General features: G+C 41.3%; 1 protein-coding gene across 1 annotated transcript in view; it reads left to right on the plus strand.

The window, feature by feature from the left end:
* LOC114662902 (PWWP domain-containing DNA repair factor 3B-like) overlaps window positions 1-23194 on the plus strand; it is a 123856-nt gene that overhangs the window by 54404 nt on the left and 46258 nt on the right. The window contains exons 9-11 of the mRNA XM_051934989.1: window positions 2851-2997; window positions 3117-3187; window positions 6491-6570. Of these exons, the coding sequence (XP_051790949.1) occupies window positions 2851-2997; window positions 3117-3187; window positions 6491-6570 (298 nt within the window). The remainder of the gene's footprint in view (window positions 1-2850; window positions 2998-3116; window positions 3188-6490; window positions 6571-23194) is intronic.

A 23194-nucleotide genomic window follows, 5' to 3' on the forward strand; every position in this document is an offset into this window, starting at 1 on the left:
CCAAAAGGGCCTTTATAAAGTAGAGGCCAAGACAAAGCTCTAGAAAGGAGTGGGGGCAAAATATGTCCTCGCCTGAAGATACTGCAAAGATGTTTCAGAAAGTGTTGTGGTCTAATTAGACCAAAGTGGATTTTTTTGGCTTGAGCACTAAGGAATACATGTCGTGTAAATCTTAACGCAGCACATCAGCCAAGTGACACCATCATCACGGTTACATGTGCTGGTGAGCAGCAGGGTCTGACAGTCCGGTCAGGATTGATGGGAACGTGAACGCTGTACCATGTAGAAAGAACCTACAGGAAAACTTGCACATTGTTGACATTTTAGTTTTTGGAACTTTTTTTTTTTTTTTGGGCAGCGCCGTGGAAAAAAATTTGCAAGTAAAAATTCACAGTCATATTGATCTGTATTGATTAGAGGGCTAAGACCTTCGGTAAGTCATCAAATGTAATAAAAATGATCACAAATATCTCAAAATCGTATATCAAAATCCCAGGTTTATGCAAAAAAAAAAAAAGGGTTTGGAACTGAAAACTTGACCCTTTTGCTCCTGGATTTTCTGTTTTTATATGAAAAATTATTTGGTGAGATATTCTACCTTTGGGGTGTCTAGGAAGCTCAAAAATGAAAAAACATAAAACGATCACTATTATTATACCATAGCTGCCAAATACTTCAATCTTCTTGAGGTAATAAAATTGAAAGTGGTACGCACAGTCTGGATGCGTCCATTTTCACTTCCATGTTTCGCAGACTGTATGCCAGTCTCTCCAGTCTGCGCTAATAGTAGCACACAAGGTTCCAACGGCTGCAAACATACCGAATGTGCTTTACAAAACACGGCTATATATATATATATATATATATATATATATATATATATATATATATATATATATATATATATATATATATATATATATATATAGTACTGTGCAAAAGTTTTAGGTAGGTGTGAAAAAATGCTGTAAACAAAGAATGCTTTCACAAATATCAATAATGATTGTTTATTGTTGTCAATTTACAAAATGCAAAGTGAGGAAACAAAAGAAAAATCTAAATCAAATCAATATTTGTTGTTCCTACCTTTTGCCTTCAAACCAGCATCAATTCTTATAGGTCCACTTGCACAAAGTCTGGGATTTTGTAGGATTCTAGTCAGGTGTCTGATCAACCAGTTCTACCAAACAGGTGCTAATGGTCATCAATGTCACACGTAGGTTGAAACACAGTCATTAACCGAAACAGAAACAGCTTCATACTGGGTGAGGAACAGCCAAACTCTGCTACCAAGGTGAGGTTGTGGAAGACAGCTTCATGTCATGGCGCGATTGAGCACAGCAACAAGACACAAGGTAGTTCTACCGCATCAGCAATGTCTCTCCCAGACAAAGATTTCAAAACAGACTGGGGTTTCTTCTTTTGAAGAAGCACAAAGAAACGGGCAACGTTGAGGATCGTAGATGCAGTGGTTGGCCAAGGAAACTCCGTGCAGCAGATGAAAGACACATCAAGCTTATTACCTTTCGAAATCGGAAGATTTCCAGCAGTGCCATCAGCTCAGAACTGGCAGAAACCAGTGGGACCCAGGTACACCCATCTACTGTCCGGAGAAGTCTGGCCAGAAGTGGTCTTCATGGAAGAGTTGCAGCCAAAAAGCCATACCTCCGACGTGGAAACAAGGCCAAGTGACTCAAGTATGCACGAAAACATAGGAACTGGGGTGCAGAAAAATGGCAGCAGGTGTTCTGGACTGAGGAGTCAAAATTTGAAATATTTGGCTGTAGCAGAAGGCAGTTTGTTCGTTGAAGGGCTGGAGAGCGGTACAATAATGAGTGTCTGCAGGCAACAGTGAAGCATGGTGGAGGTTCCTTGAACGTTTGGGGCTGCATTTCTGCAAATGGAGTTGGAGATTTGGTCAGGATTAATGGTGTTCTCAATGCTGAGAAATACAGGCAGATACTTATCCATCATGCAATACCATCAGGGAGGCGTATGATTGGCCCCAAATTTATTCTGCAATAGGACAACGACCCCAAACATACAGCCAAAGTCATTAAGAACTATCTTCAGCGTAATGAAGAACAAGAAGTCCTGGAAGTGATGGTATGGCCCCCACAGAGCCCTGATCTCAACATCATCGTGTGTGTCTGGGATTACATGAAGAGAAAGAAGGATGTGAGGAAGCCTATATCCACAGAAGATCTGTGGTTAGTTCTCCAAGATGTTTGGAACAACCTGCCAGCCGAGTTCCTTCAAAAACTGTGTACAAGTGTACCTAGAAGAATTGATGCTGTTTTGAAGGCAAAGGGTGGTCACACCAAAAATTGATTTGATTTAGATTTCTCTGTTGTTCATTCACTGCATTTTGTTGATTGATGAAAATAAATGATTAACACTTCCATTTTGGAAAGCATTCTTTGTTTACAGCATTTTTTCACACCTGCCTAAAACTTTTGCACAGTACAGTGTATGTGTGTGTGTATGTATGTATGTATGTGTGTGTTTATACTGTATATATATATATATATATATGTATATATATATATATATATATATATATATACACACACACATACTAGTAATAGGATTCAGGGCTGAATGGGTTAACTTGTAATTTGATCAAAGCCATAATATTAAACATTCTGTAATTCCAAATTATTTATTAGTGAGAAAATTGGAGCCTTGGATCATCTGCTTCACTTTCAGTGTAGCTGCTCAGATCCGCACTGCAGACTTCTTGCTTGTTTTCTTTTGTTCTGAGATCTTCACTCAGGACGTTGTCCTCTCATAGCAAATCTCTCTATCTGTCTTATTGTTTTTTCACTGTCTACAAATATTTTTTGACAGATATGAGCCATCAATCCTCGGATCTTTCACTGGGACTGAGCTTGACCGAGTCACTCATAGACACCTCTGTGGTGGAAGATGAAGAGGAGGATGAGGAGGAGGAGGAGGAAGAAGAAGAGCTACCTAGCATCTTCTTAGAGAGTAAGAGTGAGTACTTTATAATAAATACCAATAAAAAAAATATTGAAGAAGTTATTAGTGAAGTTCAAGTATATTCTGAGGAGTCACTGAGTTTACCTAATTATACTTTGCAATTTTTTCTGCAGAATCCTGCCCTATAGCAGAAGGAGCGTGCGTTTGGTGCAAATTCCGGAAATACCCATTCTGGCCGGCATTGGTTAGTATTCCCCACTATTCTTAATAATGATAATAATAATAATTATGATATATTTCCTTAAACCATCAATACAGGCTGGGGATGACAGGTGACAGTAGTCCGTTCTTCTCATCCTTATAAATTATAGGCGGTGAACACACTTTGGTGTCAAACACAAACAATTAAGAAATCTGAATTGGTGTAAGCTGCCCTAGTTCATGGTGTTCATAAGAAATGTGTTCATGAGGGTGAAGTTCATAATAATCGAGAGTAATTGAATCAAATGTTTGAAATATTCAAATGTGTGCTTCAATTTAAATATTTAAAGTCTCGATATTCCCTATCTTATTAGAAATTTGCTATTTATCCCCTTCTGATTGAGGTCCATAGATCCTCTAGTAAAAGATCAAAAATAGCATTCTGTTCACAATCGCAGACCTTGAAGTAGTCTAAAACGATACCCTGCATGCTTCAGTTTGAAATTTGTAATTTTTAACATTCTGTTAGCGGCTTTTAGAGTGCTAAGACCACCAGTAAATCATCAAATATCAAACGTGATCATATCTGTGAACCTCAAAATCGCATAAAACGCGACTCCACGTCTATATTACTGACATCCGTTTTTCTTTCAAATTTTTGTGAGAAGGAGTAACTTGAACATCTCACATGGCAAGTACAGGAGTTTTTCTAAACAGTCAGCATGGGGAAAGATGAGGGAGGTCGTGTTTTACTAACATGCTGGAATTCTATGAGGAAGCAACAAAAAGATACGATGAAAGTGGAGCAGATGAGATTATTGATGAAGACTTTCAGAAAGCATTTAATAAGGTGCCACATGAGAGTTAGGGCATCATACTAAAAGAAATGGGAATGCAGGGTGTGGTGTGTAGATGGGGGCATAATTGGCTCAGGCACGGGAAGCACAGGATGAGGGTTTTAAGGAACTTCATCAGAATTGACTGAAGTTAAGAGTGGTGACCAGCAGGGGTCAGTACTGAGGTCGCTGATATTTTTAATATATACTAGCCGTCCCCTGCGGTTCCCCTCGTGTAGTAGTGAAACGTGACAGTGATGAGAAAACTGCCCAGCTCTCCACTCCTGACGTCACGCTTCCCCCTCCCCTCGGCCTGCAGCCTCTGTCTCGGATTAGCATGAATATATCGCTCCTGCAAGCGAACTATGATACTTAGCACGATGAGAGAAGTCACAAAATCAACCGGAATGTTCAAGCAAAGTATGGAAGAAAATCCAATCTAAATCCATTAAGTAGTTCTCTCATGAAAAGTGGACAGACATACAGACACAGGTGTTGGATTATATATATATATATATATATATATATATATATATATATATATATATATGAGAGAGAGATAAATGATTTAGATAGGAATACAAGTAACAAGCTGGTGAAGTCTGCAGAAGATACCAAGATAGGTGGATTAGCAGATACATTACAGAGCGACTTGAGCATATTTGTCGCAGATGAAGTTTAATGTCAGTAAATGTAAAGTAATAGGAAGAAAAAATGTGAGGTTTGAGTACACAATGGACGATCTGAAAATCGAGATCTTATGAGAAGGATTTAGGACATTCTGTTAGCCTTCCTAATGGCTTCTGAACACCGTCTGACAGTTGATAGTGTCGAGTCCACTACAAGTCCTTCTCATAACAACATTCATTTCTACAGCACATTTTCATACAATTGATTTAGCTGAAAGTGCTTCACAAGATAAAGAAAAATGAAAAATCAAAATAAGATTAGGCAATACTAAGTAACAAAGAATACAGTAAGATTCAATGGGCAGTAGGACAGAAAAAACAAAAAAAATAATCCAAGTGCTGGAGGAAAAAAAAAACAAACAAACTCTGCAGGGTTTCCGATACCACCCAGCCTGCACTGGGCACTCTACCGAAAATAAATGTTCTCAATCAGTCCTCATGGTTTTCAAGCTTCACGTGGAAGAATTAGATGATGATGATGATGGTCATGTGGACCTCTGGCCTTCAATCCATCAATATAGGGACTGCATGGCACCCTGATCAGGTGGTGGTGGCGCTCATCACCACCACAGAAAACCGGAAAAAGAACAGCAGAGAAAGTAGAGGTTAGTATGGATTATAGCTCTATGATAAAAGTGATAATTAAATGCATATACAGAATATTACACTAAAGCTATGAGAAAGTCTTGTTAGCTGTATTATTAGACATATTAGGTGGACTCTCGATTTTTAGACCTCCCATTGTGTATTCAGACCTCCCATTTGTACTTCCTTTATGTAATACTTTACATTTACTGACATTAAACTTCATCTTCCAGAAATCTTCCCAAACCTGTGTGTAGTCCAAGTCGCTCTGTTTTGATTCATTGGACTTTAGATTATCTGCCGATCCACCTGTCTTGGTATAATTTGCAAACTTAGCCAGCTTGTTATTTATATTCTTATCCGAATCATTTGTAGATATTAAAAGTAGCATCGGCCCCAACATTGACCCCCACAATTTTGTTTGAACAAAACTGAAAACTTAACCTAAGCAGTCTGCAGTTTAATAAAAAAAGACAATTTTATTCCCTAGGATAGTTGGTAACCCCATCCGAATCATTTGTAGATATTAAAAGTAGCATCGACCCCAACATTGACCCCCACAATTTTGTTTGAACAAAACTGAAAACTTAACGTAAGCAGTCTGCAGTTTAATAAAAAAAGACAATTTTATTCCCTAGGATAGTTGGTAACCCCAAATAGCCACAGGGGTCCACTTCAACCACTAAATACACAGATGCTGGCCTTCTTCCGTTCTACAAAACTGCTGTCTTCCATCACAGATCTGAATTGTGCTTCTTCAATACTGGACAACCTTGAGAGCCTAACCTCACTTTAAAGATTCTACAAATCCTTGGACAAAAAAGCATTTGTGCTTGTTATGCTTTTTCATCTCCAAGTAAATGTGCCTGTGAGGAAGTGGAAAAAAAATGAAATGACCGAAAATGGGGTCGTTTAGAAGACCAGCCATGCAATTATGGTGAACTGCAAAGCCACTACCAGGTAGTCGCTGCACAAAGCGGCCATTGTGTTATCTGCAGTCCTATAAGGTGGTTTTGCTGCAGGATTGGCTAAGACAGAAATAAAAAGAGAAACATTAGAAACGAGAGGAGACCATTCAGTCCATCGAGCCCGTTTGTTAAATTAATAGCTAAGTGGTCTCAATAAAGATTTAAAAAGAAAAAAGAAACACCTGGGGGAGTTAATGTTCACAATTCAGTAAATTAGAGTGAAGGCTAATCTTGTTTTTTTTTTTTCCTTCTGACAACCCCATTGCAGGTCAAGAGCGTAAATCATAAGAATAAGAAAGCCAGCATCGTTTTTGTGGAGCAGCTGTTGACTGACAAACCTCGCAAAGGGTAAGTGTGGAGTCCTGTTCACTAAGGCCGAGGCTGCACAGACATACACACCGTCTTGCACAAGAACATTTAGTCGTTAATCTATTTAACATCCTTGTGATCTGAATGTGAATCCCAATGTCCCAGTGCAGTGATGGGGACACAGTGCTGTAAAAATGGCGCCATCTTTCAGATGAGATGTAAGACCAAGGTCCTGACTCTCTGTGGTCATTAAAGATCTCTGGGCATCCTTCGTGAAGAGAAGGGTGTCTCCTGATGTCCGGGCTAAATTACTCACCATGGCCTAGTCGTTCTGGTCCCCCTAATCATCCCCTGTCTCTGATTGGCTAATTATCTCTCACGCCTTCACCATGTAACAGCTAATGTGTGTTGAGTGTACTCGCACAAAAATGGCTGCCATCACATCATCCAGGTGGATGCTGCACATGAGTGGTGATTCAGGTGGCTCCCCACTCGCTGTGTAAAGCGCTTTGAGAACCTTGAAAAGCGCTCTATAATTGTAATGAATTAGTATTATTAATCATGGAACTGCTAGTCATTAAAGCAGTCTGAGAAACCACCATCAGGAGGCACCCGACAAAAAAAAAATAATCAGTTGTGAACCTTTAACAGCAAAAGACCGCATGTTGTCAAAGGAAGTTGGAGCACCACAGGCTGGCCGATTTAATGTTTAGTGTTAGTTTTGATTTGGTTTAGCGGTTTGTGCTGACTCTTACGTGCCCTGCTCCCTCAGTAAAGTGTGTCTGATGGTCTTGGTTTTTATTACGGTAAGCCCAAAAGATGCACGCAGCAGCCACAGTTTGACATTGCTGTGGCTCTCCAGGTCGATTTGGATCTTCTTGGTCGGATGTGGAAGATAAGAACTTTATTCATCCTGAGGGAAATTCTTATGTCATTGGCATGTTCAGTGCAACAAGAGAAATAAAGATAGTACAATCAAGATTTAAAAAGAGAAAAATAGTAATTGTGCAAATATACAAAAATATGACAGTTGTGCAAATGTACAAAAATACGACGGCATATGACAATTGTGCAAATATACAAAAATATAACAGATTATTATTAAATACAGATTATTAGTGTAGGTTATGAAAAGTGACTTAGTACTTATGCCTGAGTAAAATGAGCTAGCTGCTTGTGATGACAGGATGGGACTAACATACCACCATCAAGGCTGAAAAAGATCACCTACAGAACGAAGAGGATTTATAAAGCCTTATTGCCACAGGTAGAAAAGATCTCCTGTGGCGTTCGGTTCTGCATTTGGGGGCAATGAGTCTTTTGCTGTGTGTGCTCTGATGGTTCATCAAGGAGGCGTGCAAGGGGTGAGAGGGGTTGTCCGTGATACTGAGGAGCTTTTTCAGCATTCTCCTCTCAGACACCTACTTCAGATCCTCTAATTTGACGTCTAGGACAGAACCAGCCTTTTTAATCAGCTTGTTCAGCCTGTTGTGATCAGCTGTCTCCACTGCACTGCCCCAGCTCACAGCTGCAAAAAACACCACACTCTCCACCACAGAGTGATAAAACATTGTCATCATTTTCCTGCATACATTAAACGACCTAAGCCTCCTCATTAGGTAGAGCCGGCTATTCCCTTTCTTGAGCACAGTGTCTGTGTTCTTGGACCAGTCAAGTTTACTGTCAAGTAGGCAGAAGTAGGCCGTCTTTAATTTGCTGTGCTGCTGTCAACTCCTTTCCCTCCTCTAGCAGCATCTTGACCAAACTCCATAAGCAACAAACTGTTTTCCTTGTGTGTGATACAGCACTGTACAAGAAGAAGAATGAGACAGTCTGGGAAACTGTGGATAGCCAGTTTGCCTCAGAACTAGGACTTTGTTATAACTGACCGTGGACTTCCAGAGAAACAGAGAACTCTCTGTTGCGTTTTGCTATTAGAACATTAGAACAATCTAGATGGGAACAGACCATTCAGCCCCACAAAGCTCTCCTGTCCTCTCCACTTATTTCTTCCAAAAAAACATCAAGTTGAGTTTTGAAAATCCCTAAAGTCTTACTGTCTACCACACTACTTGGCTGCTTATTCCAAGTGTCTATCATTCTTTGTGTAAAAAAAAAATTACTAGTTTTTGCGTGAAATTTACCCTTCACAAGTTTCCAACTCTGTCCATGTGTTCTTGATGAACTCATTTTAAAATAACAGTCTCAATCCACTGGGCTAATTCTCTTCATCATTTTAAACACTTCACTCAGGTCTCCTCTTAAACTTCTTTGCTTAAACTGTAAAGGCTCAGCTCTTTTAATCTTTCCTAATAACTCATCCCTTGTAGCCCTGAATCAGCCTAGTCGCTCTTCTCTGGACCTTCTCTAGTGCTGCTGTGTCCTTTTTGTGGCCTGGAGACCCAAACTGCACACAGGACTCCTGATGAGGCCTCACCAGTGTGTGTTAAAGCTTGAGCAGAACCTCCTGTGACTTGTACTCCACACATCAAGGCGCTATATAACCTGACAGTCTGTTAGCCTTCTTAATGGCTTCTGAACACTGTCAGGAAGTCAACAGTTTATAGAGTCCACTATGACTCCTAAATCCTTCTCTTAAGGTGGACTCTTGCTTTCCAGACCTCCCATTGTGTATTCAAACCTAACATTTTTACTTCCTTTGTGTAATTCTTTAAATTTACTGACATTAAATCTCATTGTCCACAAATCTGCCCAAGCCTGTCTGCTATCCAAGTCCTTCTGTAATGATTTAACAGATTCCAAATTATCTGCTAATCCACCTATCTTGGTATCATCTGCAAACTTAACCAACTTGTTAGTTATATTCCTATCTAAATCATTTATAGATAACTAGCAAAATACCCGCGCTTCGCAGCGGCGAAATACTGGCTGAATATTTTAATTAAGAAAAAAGTAAACATTTTTAAACTGAGGGAAAATATACAAATAATTATTTGTTAAGGATCTCTTTGTACACGACGTTGTCAGTTCGTCCCTCCGGTTGTAATATGACCAAGCTGTGTGCTGAGCTTACTCTTGAGCATGCAACATACAGTTGGCCATGTGAAAAGCAATCCTGCCTCAAATCAATGCCAACCTTTTGTAGTGTTTGTCCTTGAGACTTATTAATTGTCATTGCGAAGCAGAGCCTTACTGGAAATTGAATGCGTTTGAATTGAAATGGGAGATTAGATGGTATAACGGGGATGCGAGGAATAAAAACTGTGTCACCCGAGGCACTGCCAGTAAAAATAGTTGCTTCAATCAGGTTGTTTTGTAGAGATGTGACCTGAAGTCTTGTGCCGTTACAAAGTTTTGGTGGCTGTAAGTTTCTCCGTAACATTATTGGTGCCCCGACCTTCAAAATGAGATTATGCTCAGGAGTGCCTGGAGGATTTAGAGTGTTGAGAAACTCTATCGGATAATGCACCGCGTCTTCTACTTCTACAACTGAATCAACAGATTGATATGTTTTTGGTTGTGAAGGTAGTTCTTGAAGTAAAATGTGGTTTATAGTCGTAGTCATGTCATTTTTTGGTGTCAGGATAGCTCTCTCTCTTAACCATGACACGTTATTTTGGTGGAGATTTCGTAGATCGGGGTAAACATTTTGAAGAAGGCTTTGTAAGGTATTCACGATGAGACAGAGATTTGTAGGAATATTTATTTTACGATTTTCTTGTATGAAGGTGCCATCACCTATACTCATCAGAAGAGCAGAGAACTCCTCGGCTTTTTTGTCGCCTTTCAAATGAACTCTCATGTTTATTTTTAAAGTAACAACATTGATTTGTGGCCATAAGTATGAAGATTTCAGAGATGCTTTAACTTCATCAGCGCGTGTTCCTCTGGGCACGACTGGTAGGGTTTGGCGGAAGTCTCCAGCCAGTAACACTGTCAAGCCTCCCATAAGTTTGTTGGTGTTTCGGATGTCTTGGAGGGTCCTGTCTAAAGCCTCAATACCTGCTCTGTGTGCCATAGTGCATTCATTCCAGACAATAAGCTGACAATGTCGCAGCACTTCAGCCATGTTGCTTTGCTTTGATATGTTACTCATGGGGGATTCAGTATGGTTGAGGTTCAGAGGCAGCTTGAAAGCTGAATGAGCAGTTCTGCCACCCTCTAGAAGAGTTGCAGCAATGCCAGAAGAAGCCACAGCTATGGCAATGTTACGTTTTGCTCGGATTTTTGCAAGGAGAAGGTTTATTAGGAATGTCTTACCAGTTCCTCCTGGAGTATCAAGGAAAAACACTGTGCCAGTGGCTGACGCAACGCTGCTCATGATTTGGTCATAAACTGACTTTTGGTCACTATTTAGCAAACGCTCGTTATTTGTGACTATATTGGCCAATTGCAAGGTGTTGTAAGATGTCTCTTTCAAGTACTCGGGATTTGACGTAAGTTGTACCAGTTGTGTTAAAGGTGAAGGCAAACCGTAATGATGAAGAGATTGACCTCCAATACCAATTACGTAGTTTTGAAGCAACTGTAGACAGTTGTTATAGATCAAATTTAACCACTGGTGGACTGTTTGTATATGATCTCTTTCAGTCTGTCTCCTAATATCTTCTGCTATGCTGTCTTTATGTTTTTCCCATAGGTTTAAGGGGTTTTCCATTTGGCAGAACACCAATATGACAGCAAACAGTTCACGGATCTTTTGAGGTGAGCGAGACAGAGCAGGTTCCTGTAGAGTCTCGTCCCAGTTGATATCATCATGTAATAAACCGAGTGCCCTGCAGGCTGACTTATAGGTCGGATGTAGGACACCATCAACTGTTCTGAGAGATTTGAAAGATGTGGGACCTGTGATTTTGTTGAGCAGCAGTCGAAGATGGTAGCATTCAGAGTTATTCGGGTGTACAGTGTAGACCCGTCCCAGCACATTATGCTTTTTCACTCCCGAATGTCCTGATACAGGGTTGCCTTGTTTTCTTCGACGAAACATGTTGTTTGCCCACACATAATATAATGGAATTTCATTATAATGAAGTTGTTTTGCAAAATCATCGTGTTTACAAAGATCAAAGAATGCTAAAAGGGTGGTTTGTGGTGGATTGTGTACTTTATCGGCAACGTTGGCTTCTGTGAAATAAATTCTTTGTCCGTTCTCAAGATGCACAGCAAGATGAACGACCGGAGGGTAACGTTCGTGAATGGGGAAACAGAAAATGCGCCAGGCTGCTTCAGAGCTACTAATGTAACGACCAGCTTCGTATCGAGATACTTCGTCATTTTCATTTTGTATTGTAAATACTGCCTGGTCACTTCCCTTGTTTACATACTTGCAGATGTATTTGATTGATTTTACTGAAGTGCAAAATTCGACATTGATGTGAGCATTGAAGAAGCGGGACAGCACAGGACTATAAGGGACCACCCATCTGTTGTCGATATCTACTCCTTTGATGTTAATTGTATGACCTCCATCAGCAGGTGCGCGCCGGTGGTACTGAGGGTAACCATCTTCTCCGGTCTGAGTTTCTGAGATGAACGGACGCGGGTACTTCTTAGTGCATATTTTGTTGATCATGCAGGGTGAGTTGATATTATGAGGTCCACATGGGCCGTGAATCATGGTGGATTTTACTATTTTGTGTAGGGCAGGGTCAGTCTGTGGATCAGGAATTTCCGCACGGATAACTTCATCGATGAGAGCTGGTTTAATCCTATCTTTTAACCACAATAGAATGTGTGCATGGGGAATACCTCGCTTTTGCCACTCTATGGTGTACATGTAGCAATTTGTACAGCCAAAAATGTTACTCTTCGTGAGCAAGTCTATGATTTTGCGAATCTTGAGATGAAATACATGACTGATAAGGTCGTGGCGATCGTGAGGTTTTTGACGTGGAAGGAGAATTTCAGTGATCTCAGGCCATTTAGGATTGCAAGTAAATGTGATGAATAAGTCAGGGCGGCCATAATGACGTACGTATGTCATTGCGTCTTGTGTACGCTCGTGCATATAGCGAGGTCCTCCAGTGAAGGAAGATGGTAATATCACAGCTTGACCAAGTTCTATTAAATCAGTGTCTTTTTTGTCAATAGCATCTTTTAAGTGAACGTAATTTTCAGCACATAGTTTTTTCTGATTTAGTCTGATATAATTTAGTCGTTCAGATTCAATTTTTACATACATATCAACTAAAAACTGATTTAATAAAGTTCGGAAGAAAAGGATAGTATTATCATGATGTTGTCTGATCATAAGGCGGTATGAATAGAAGTTTGCTGCAGAGACGGTTTTGTTCATAGGTAACTTACTGGTAGCATGAACTTGAGGTATAGACACAGAATAGCCGTCTTCACCATAGCAGAACATGAGAGGATATTGAAGTGCATCATAGGATCTGTGGGTTTCCTTAATGCGTTGTAGTTTATTGTCTCTGGTTTTCAAGACAATATCTCTACTGTTGAACGTTTGCCCAACGATGACAACACCAACTTGATGAACTGTGGGTTTATTAAATCTGCCTTCGTGTGCATGTAATGGTTTTTTGTCTGCGTGAATGACAACTTTGAAGTGTTTGTCATCATCTGAAATACTGTCCATTGTGGAGTGGAAGTCCTGGATGTAAGTGTTACAGTCATGGAGCATTTTTTGTAATTGCTTGACCAGGGGTATGTTAAGTCCAGAAAAATTAGCGCAGCAGATTTGTGCTTCCTTTTCATCATCCCCGACAAAATAAATTTGCAAAAATTTGTGTTCCTCACTCGGCATAGATAAAAGACTGCCAATCAAGTGATACACTTGTCCCTGAACTTTAAATGAAGGCATAAAATTTCCCTCAACGATTTGTTTAGCACCAAATGACGTCATTTGAAATGCGCTGTTGTACTTTCGAATATTGTTCAAGAAATGCTCACTTTGAGGATGTTCGCCATTTAGCAGGCTCTCAAGAAGGTCAGGAAGCTTACGTAAAGGAGTGAGAGAGACTTTACCACCGTTACAGCACAAACCAGGAGACTCGCATTTCCACTTCTGAGCTTGACAATAGTCACAGTGAACATCAATGGATCCAATGTGTACTGTTTTGTCAGACTCATAATGTATGTTTGGGTCATACGCAAATCCACAATTGGCTTTTTTGAGCCAAACCTGTTGTTTTCGTATGAGCCGCTTTTCATTATTGGGATCGTATCTAGAAACAGAAGCTCTATTAACTTGTGGATTTGCCTCAGTGTATTTAGCGACAGCGTCTCTATGAACTTGTGGATTTACTTGCGAGTATTTAGCTACAGCGTCCCTATTAACTTGTGGGTTTGCTTGCGAGTTTTTAGCCTAAGGTTGTGCGGTATCCAAATTTTGATACCGTCAAACCTCCTCCCTATTTTACCTCGGTATACGGTATTACCGTGAATAATAAAAAAAATGTGACGTAAGGCTCAGACAGCGTCACCAAACTGTTGGCTTGTGCCTAAACCGTTCAGAAACTGAATATCAAACACTAATACTGAAACAATAACAAAATAACATGCAGAACAATATTAACAACTTTTATTAGCAACAAATAGCAGTTTATAAAAAAGTGCAAATACAACAGTCAAACAGAATTAAATTAACATAAACATCCAGAACAGTTTTCGCGTGGAGACGCGCACACAAATCAATTAAATTAAATCACACCGCCTGAACAACTTTTAATAACAAAGAAGAGCAGCTTATAAAAAAGTGCAAATAGACCCACAACAGTCAACCAGAGTTGAATTAACATAAACATCATCCATATTATAAAACGTATTGCAAAGCAATAGTCCTAAACAAAAACTTCTTTCCAGTCTTCTTTCCAATATTGTTTTTAACGTAAACCAAATAAAAATACCTGAATCAATTAAATAAATAAAAATAAACACAGTGCGAATAGGAACGAGTGGCAAGTGGCATCAATCTAGTCAAGATTTTTCGCTAGAAAAACCAGCATGTTTACTTTGTCCGGCTTTAACAGGGCACGTTGTGGACCAACAACTTTACCTGCGGTGCTGAAAACCCGCTCCGATGGTGTGCTTGTGGCACAGACACACAGGTACTTTCGTGGCACTCGCGACATCTGGGGAAAACGCCCGGCAGCATTTTTCCACCAGAGAAGTGGGTCCTCGTCTCCTTGAGTAACTGGCTCCAAACAGTAGGCTGTTATTTCAGCTCCGACTCGGTCCTCTACGGTGCCGATGCCAACGGGACCTGCCATTGCATCCGATTTTTTTTGCAACATACTTCCCAGAGTCATCTTTTTTCGTGAGGGTGCAGGTTGCGCCTCTCCCTCTTCCACTCTGATGGCCACTGGACCTGCTGCCTCTAAGCTCACGATCTCAGCCTGTAATTCAGCCTTGGTCTCAGCCAATGCGTTGTCATCCGTCTCATATCCTCCACGGTAACGAGGGTCGAGGAAAGTGCATTTTCGCAATATTTTGCGCACTGAATTGGATTCATACTTGGCCTCCAGCTTTGTTAGAATTCCAGTTTTTATTGACTTTGTTAGCTGGAGGTCATTTTCTGACGCAGCCAACACATTGTCCCTGCAGAGCTGTAGTATGGGGAGGATACAGGAACTGGTCACATAATTTTCTCCTGACAAAATATCAGTGAAGTCACCGACTGGTTTCAGTGCTTCGTGAACAGCTTTCAAGACGTCCATGTCCTGCCAGGTCAGAGACAGGCTGCTCCTTCTGTCATCAGACAGGACGTGTCTGATCGCTTGAGCCTGCTCGAGGATGCGCTCCACCATTGCCAGTTTGGAGCCCCAGCGAGTTGCGCAGTCCTGCCGACAGATGGATGGATGAATTAATTAATGAATGAGGAATAAACGATTAAATGAATGAATAGGACTAAATAAACAAATAAATGAATAAATAGGCATAAATAAACGAATGAATGAATAAATAAATAAGTCTATTAATGTATATTATTCCATTTGGTCAAATTTGCATGCACATTTATTTTAGGCTAAATAAGTCCCTTATGCGCATCAAGCCTGCATTTATTTGATAAAAAATACAGGAAAAAAATTACAATTTAAAAAATGGTTTTCTATTTTAATATAGCCTACTTTTCAATATAATTTATTTATGTGATGCAAAGCATATATATATATATATATATATATATATATATATATATATATATGCCCCTTTTTTTATATTTGAGCCCCTGCCCCTGAGGAACTCTCTGCACGTTTTATGCTTACCGTTATGAGACTATGTTTTGGGAGTCCCAAGTCCACTTGCTTCTTGTGGAGTTCATGCTTACGTTGCCAACTGTGTGAAAAGGCCCCGACAATATTACGGCATAGTCCGAGGGCGCGCTCGGTTTTTTGCCTCTGGTCATGCAATCCATTTGTGACAGCCAAGTTTAGATTGTGACCGAAGCAGTATAGCCACGGCCAATGCAGGGACCTGATTGCGGCATGAATATTGGCAGCGTTGTCAGTGGTTATGGCTGAAAGTTTTTTCTCGTCAATTTGCCATTCCTGAAGTGCAGCTCTGAGCGCAGCAGCAAGATTGTCCGCTGTATGACTCTCAGGAAAATACGTAGTTTGGAGGCATTTGGATTCAAGTTTCCAGTCAGGTGTAATAGTATGGACAGTCAGAGACATATATGGTGTCATGTTAACTGACGACCACATGTCAGTTGTTAAGGAATAACTGTCTGCCGCTGACAGCAGCACTTGAACATTGTCTCTAACTTTACTATATAAATGTGGGACGGCTGTTTGTGAGAAATATTTCCGTCCAGGCAGCTCGTACTGGGCATCTAGGACCTTTACCATGTCCGTAAAGGACTTTTTTTCCACTGTGTGGAAAGAGACCATTTCCTTCGCCAAGTATTTTGTCACTGCATCAGTACAGGTTTTCCAACGGACACTGTCCCTTTTGTACTTTGTTGCTTTCCCGAAGGCCCCCATTATCGTCGGCTGCGTACTGGCGGTGGACCTAGATGTTGTTGGTCCTGCATCGGGAGGCGTTGAAACTGTTGCACTGAGTGAACTCTGGTTCATCCTCGCAGCAGTGAGTGGATGGTGGTTTCGTATATGCGACCTTAGGTTCGAGGTATTGCCATCTCTCGCGATCACCTTTTTGTTGCACAATTTGCAAATTGCCTCGTCCGTATTTACCGCCTCTCCCGTCTCGTTCAGTCGAAACCCGAAATACTGCCAAACTGCAGAAGTTGTGTTCTTTTTCGAGACCAGGTCACTTGGTGCACGACTCGCCATCTTTCCCCACCTCTCTCTTTCTCCTCCACGCTGTCACGTGATGGCAACCATGCATACGCATTTTTAGGCATTAAATAAATTATATTTAATATTTAATCCTTGTCTCCCATATAAGTGCATTGTTTTTATGACGGTATAACGGTATTGAAACTGATACCATTGCTATTTTTAGATCCCGCGGGATACCATATTACCGTATTACCGCCCAAGCCTAATTTAGCCACAGCGTCTCTATGAACTTGTGGATTTGCTTGCGAGTATTTAGCCACAGCGTCCCTATGAACTTGTGGATGTGCTTGCGAGTATTTAGCCACAGTGTCCCTATGAACTTGTGGATTTGCTTGTGAGTATTTAGCCACAGCGTCCCTATGAACTTGTGGATGTGCTTGCGAGTATTTAGCCACAGCGTCCCTATGAACTTGTGGATGTGCTTGCGAGTATTTAGCCACAGCGTCCCTATGAACTTGTGGATTTGCTTCTGAGTATTTAGCCACAGCGTGTTTATTAAGTTGTGGATTTTTGTGCGAGTATTTGGTGGCAGCTGCACGAAGTTGCTTCCGTCTAGCTGCATCAGAAAATCTACCACGACGTCTGATACGCCTCCTTTTTACTGTGTTCTCACAGCGTGGATTGCTGCTGTCATAATCGGCTCGAGCTGGATTTGTGTTGAACTGACATTCGGTATGTGTCAATCGATATAGGCATACAATTGGCTTCATCAATAACTTCGCATCCATGTTTTGAGAGTTGAAATATTCATAAACATCAAAGTGTCCACTACTCAAATCGTCACCTGTGAATCTAAGATGTTTAAGAGGTATTGACGGTTCTCCAAAGGTGTAAAATATTTGGCCATTTCGGTATACTTGAAAGCGACAACCAAACAATTCAGCGGCAGCCATCAACTCACATGCAGAACCATAGGTGAAGGGCTTAAGCATTTCAGTCTTATAGTGCTCCTGTGTAGTATAATTATCTCCTGTACCATCATCAGTCCACACTTTGAACCTGTCCCAGTCATTTAATACATAAGACACAATGTCCCTGCGGATATCAAAAGTGAGCCTGATATGTCCATGCATTATGTAACACAGAGAATGGAAAAGGCAGGCGCCATCTCCGGGCATACACACCACTCGGTAAGTGATAGTTCTTTGATTGATGGTGATCACCTCGATAGACATTTTAATAGGGGTAGAGTTGCAAGAATAAAGGGAATGGGTACTTGATCAACAGCAGAGAAGTCACGGATTAAATAAAGAAAATGGGTACCTGAACACTAAAGTAAGTGTAAAATATCTACACAATAACTATAACAATCTTAACAAATGAACAATAAAACAGCGTTGAACCCGTGGATTAAATGTGCTTTATAAACTGCGGAGCGCCTTATATCGGCAGGCAGTCAGGCAAAGAAAGGGATTCAAATATACTGTATAAACGAAGAAAACAAAAGCAGAGAAGCCGCGGATGAAATGTGCCTTATATGGCGTTCGTTTATAACACAGCAAAAAAGATGTGTAAAGACCGCTTCACAAAAAAACTGCAGAGCACCTTAGCTTCCTTGGCGAAGCAAGGAAAAAGGACGGCTTTATATCTCGTTCGTTTATAAAACTGTGGATAAGCTTTGAAAAGAATGCCTCCTTGGCGAACTGCAGAGCGCCTTATGTTCCTTGGCGAAGCAAGGAAAAAGGACGGCCTTATATCTCGATCATTTATAACACAGCGAAAAAGATGTGTAAAGACCGCTTCACAAAAAAACTGCAGAGCACCTTAGCTTCCTTGTCGAAGCAAGGAAAAAAGACGGCTTTATATCTCGTTCGTTTATAAAACTGTGGATAAGCTTTGAAAAGAATGCCTCCTTGGCGAAGCAAGGAAAGGAATTCATACACCGCAGCGAAGAACGGCTTTATATGGGCAGGCAGTCAATTACGTGAGGGGCGTGGTGATTTCCGCAGCAGCCGCAGGGAGGCGTGATGATGCAAGACACAACCGCCTGCTATGGCCGTATACAGTATAAGAAAAAGGTTCCAGTTATGACCGTTACGCTTTGAATTTCGAAATGAAACCTGCCTAACTTTTGTAAGTAAGCTGTAAGGAATGAGCCTGCCAAATTTCAGCCTTCCACCTACACGGGAAGTTGGAGAATTAGTGATGAGTGAGTCAGTCAGTCAGTGAGTGAGTGAATCAGTCAGTGAGGGCTTTGCCTTTTATTATTATAGATAGAAATGGCAGCGGCCCTACCACTGCCCCCTGCTGGTCACCACTGTTAACACTGGCCAATTCTGATGAGGTTCCTCACCCCATCACCCTCTGCTTTCTGTGTCTGAGCCAGTTCTGCACCCATCTACAAACATCACCCTGAACTCCCACTTCTTTGAATTTGATGCCCACCCTCTCATGTGGTACCTTATCAAATGCTTTCTGAAAGTCAATTTAAATAATATCATCTGCTCCTCTTTAGTCAGATCCTTTTGTTGCTTCCTCATAGCATTCAAGCATGTTAGTAAAACACGACCTCCCTGTCGATTGTTCCATAAAACTCCTTTACTTACCATGTGCTGCTCAAATTTTATTCTTAATAATTCCTTCCATTAGTTTTCCTTGTGATGCATGTACTGGCCTATAGTTGCTTGGATCTGCCCTGTCACCCTTTTTATATAATGGGATGATATTTGCTATTTTCCAGTCCTTCAGAATCTCTCCAGTGCACAGTGACTTCCTAAAATGTGTAAGATATCTATGTTGCAACCTTGTGCTAAAATTATTTAAATTAATTTTTTCCCTCTCAAGAAACATTGAAAGCCCCAGAATGACAAATTGAAAACAGCCGCAGTGGCTGCAGGTTTTCATTCTAACCCTTACCCAAATCAGTGACTGGTTTTTGCTGCTAATTAACTCCTTTTCCCTTCATTTTAATTGCCCTGTTTTTAAGGATTCGGTTCTCTGAATTGATTCGTCTCTTCATTAAATGACAGCCAAACAGAAATGAGATGTGAAACGAGCCAACAGATGACCAGCTAAACTGGTTGCAGTTTGAAATCCCAATCTCTTAATGAGAAGCCATTTCTTGCTGTTAATTAAACCCGTTATTTAATTCCATGGCTTGTTGCTGCTCTTATTCTGCCACTGCAGACATTTCCAAAACTGTTGATTTTTCTGTTTTTTCTAAGAATGCCGTCAAAATGTTTTAGTGACCTGAGAGATGAATCTTACTGAGACCTCCACCTTTTCAGATGTTGCGTGATGGGCACAGGTGAGCTGGTCATGTGGCGGCTTGTTTTGTGTCTCATTATTGTTTAGCAGTTAAGGAAAAAGAGACAACTGAGGGGCCCAAGTCAAGTTAATTAAAACTAAGGCAAAAGAAGTTAATTAGCAGGAAAAACTGGTTACTAATTAAGAAGATGGTTAGAATGAAAGCCTGCAGCCACTGCGGCCCTCCAGCACCAGAGTTCGTCACTCGTGTTTTAAAGTGTCCCCTATACAAGCAGCCATAGGGGTCTGACAGGACTGAACTTGATGCTGTATGCAGGAAACAAAGTCAAATCATTTGTGTGTTAGGTATGGAGACCTTACCTTCACAGCCTTCCCTCTGTCTTTAACACAGTTCCCCACTTCCCTGTCATGATGATTTTGTGACTTCTGTCATCATGCTAAGAATCATAATTTGCTTGCAGGAGAGATAAATTTGCGCTAATCCTAGACAGAGGCTGCGGGCCGAGGGGAGGTGGAAGAGTGATGTCAGGAGTGGAGAGCTGGGTGGGGCCCTCCTCACTCACACACCAGCTTCCATTCAAGTCGCTCTACCTCTGGCCACATTTTGGAATGTTTCTTGCCTCCGCTTAGAACATTAGAACACTCTAGACAAGAACAGGCCATTTACCCCAACAAAGATCACCAGTCCTATCCACTTATTTCTTCCAAAAAAACATTAAGTCGAATTTTGAAAGTCCCTAAAGTCTTACTGTCCACCACACTACTTGGTCGCTTAATCCAAGTGTCTATCGTTCTTTGTGTAAAGAAAAATTCCTAATGTTTGCGTGAAATTGACCCTTAAGTTCCCAACTGTGTTCCTGTGTTCTTGGTAAACTCATTTTAAAGTCACCGTCTCTATCCACTGCACTAATTCCCTTCATAATTTTAAAAACTTCAAGCATGTCACCTCTTAATCTTCTTTTGCTTAAACTGTAAAGTCTCAGCTCTTTTCATCTTTCCTCATAACTCATCCCCTGTAGCCCTGAATCAGCCTAGTCGCTCTTCTCTGGACCTTCTCTAGTGCTGCTATGTCCTTTTTGTAGCCTGGAGACCAAAGCTGCACCCAGGACTCCAGATGAGGCCTCACCAGTATGTTATAAAGGTTGAGCAGAACCTCCTGTGACTTGTACTCCACACATCAAGGCGCTATGTAACCTGACATTCTGTTTGCTTTTTTAATGGCTTCTGAACACTGTCTGGAAGTGGATAGCTTAGAGTCCACTACGACTCCTAAATCCTTCTCATAAGGTGGACTGTCGATTTTCAGACCTCCCATTGTGTATTCAAACCTCACATTTTTCCTACATTTACTGATATTAAATTTCATCTGCCACAGCTAGCGATGTCTGTTTGTTTGTTTGTTTTTAAAGTTTGTCCTGTGTCACTACTACATGGGTGGAGCCACATGGGGCAGCTAGTCTTTAATAAATTTGCCCCAGGAGGTCCACCCACGGTTAGAGCAGATTTAAGTACTTCTCGTGTCTCTTTCTGTTTCCAATGTCTCAGATGTCTCTTTGCAATTTGAGCGCATTATTTAAAGACTGCCTTATATTTGTCTGAACAATACCAATAATTGAAGAGCTGCAGTGCCTGACCACTGAGCTCCTTGTTTCCCCTTTTGCCCACCTTTGTTTTCCTGCCTGTTTACCTGGGAGTTGGTCAGTCAGTCATTTTCTAACCGACTCAGTCCTGAACTGGGTTGCTGGGGTCTGCTGAAACATATCCCAGCTAGCATAGGGCACAAAGTAGGAACAAACCCTGGACCCAGGGTGCTAGTCCATCGCAGGGCAAACAGACACCCACACTAACTATACACTAGGATTCCCAGTTCACCTGAAATGCATGTCTTTGGACTGTGGGAGGAAACCGGGAGAACATGCAAAATCTAAGCAGGGAGGACCTGGGACACACAACCTGGTCGTCTTATTGGGAGGCAGCAGGACTAGCAATGCACCACTGTGCTGCCCTACCTGGGAGTCTCCCATTCAAAATATTAACAACTCAGGATAATTACTGGTTTTCCCAGACATGCAAACAGACAAATCCCACTAAATTTCGGGGATGAATATATGGGTATTGTAAACGGTTATGCATTTTGCACAGGTAACCCCTGCTTTTCCTGACATTGGAGGTTTTGCTCCCATAACGTCTTTACAGTTACCACCAATAGACTGATGGGTTTGTTGCCGTGAACACAATTTCAGGGCTGTGCAACTCAAATCTTTTCATGTTAGCAGTGATGCAATAATTTAACAAAGCAGATTAGGCCAAAAAACCCTGCAGAGAGTTTCCTGTCCTGTTTCCGGAGCTTGCTTAGAAGCTTTATTTGTGGTGTGGCTTTAATTATATGTTTGGGTGCAAGTATGCAAGGTCTCATTTCTGGACTACAGAACGGTCATACTGTAGAATGTGAGATTAGAGGGGGCAAATTGACTGGGTCACATTTTCAGCAGTTCAGATTGGAATCGTGTGCCTTTGTGCCACAGATTGAAAATCTCAGCTTTGTGAGTAATGCTGTAGATCTGTCAGTGACCACCAGAGAGTATATTTGTATTCAGGACGTGATCAGCTGTAGATGTCGATGTGCATTGTGTGCGAGAGGCGAGCTTCACTCTCTGATTAGCAGTGACAGTGAGAAAGCACTTTAAACAGTGCGTTTACATGCGCCTCAATAACCTGCTTATTCATGGATACCTGTTTTATAAAATGTCATGTAAACCCTTATTCTGGTTTGAGAAACCAGGTTATTGATGTCTGAGAAATCTGCCAAACAGACGTAGATTTCTCGGTAAGTATGTGGTATAGCAGGTCTTCGGCTCTGAATGAAAGGCCAGTTTTGAAATCCATTTGGCCGTGTCAGTCTCCGCGGGTGCGATTGTGCTGCCGTGGAGAGTTGATGAGGTTATTGGGGCAAGTGAGGGTGCGATCGTCCTCAGTTAGTCAGCTTCCTGCGGTGTATGATTGAGCCGCTGTGCCCACGGAGCCGTATAAGTACAGGCCGGCACAGGAGAGATGGAAAGGAGGAAAGAACGGAAGAAAGGCTTGCAGAGCGAGAGTGTGGCATTAGGGCAGTGAAAGAGTGTACAAGCCAGCCAGCTTGAAAGAGAAAGGTCAGGGGTCCTGGGTCAGAGCGAAGGATCGGCGCTCAAGGGATGTGAGGGACGACTATGTGTGCGAAAAGGAAGATGGAAGGACAA

The sequence above is a fragment of the Erpetoichthys calabaricus genome, chromosome 12 (assembly GCF_900747795.2).
Source record: "Erpetoichthys calabaricus chromosome 12, fErpCal1.3, whole genome shotgun sequence".
NCBI lineage: Eukaryota > Metazoa > Chordata > Cladistia > Polypteriformes > Polypteridae > Erpetoichthys > Erpetoichthys calabaricus.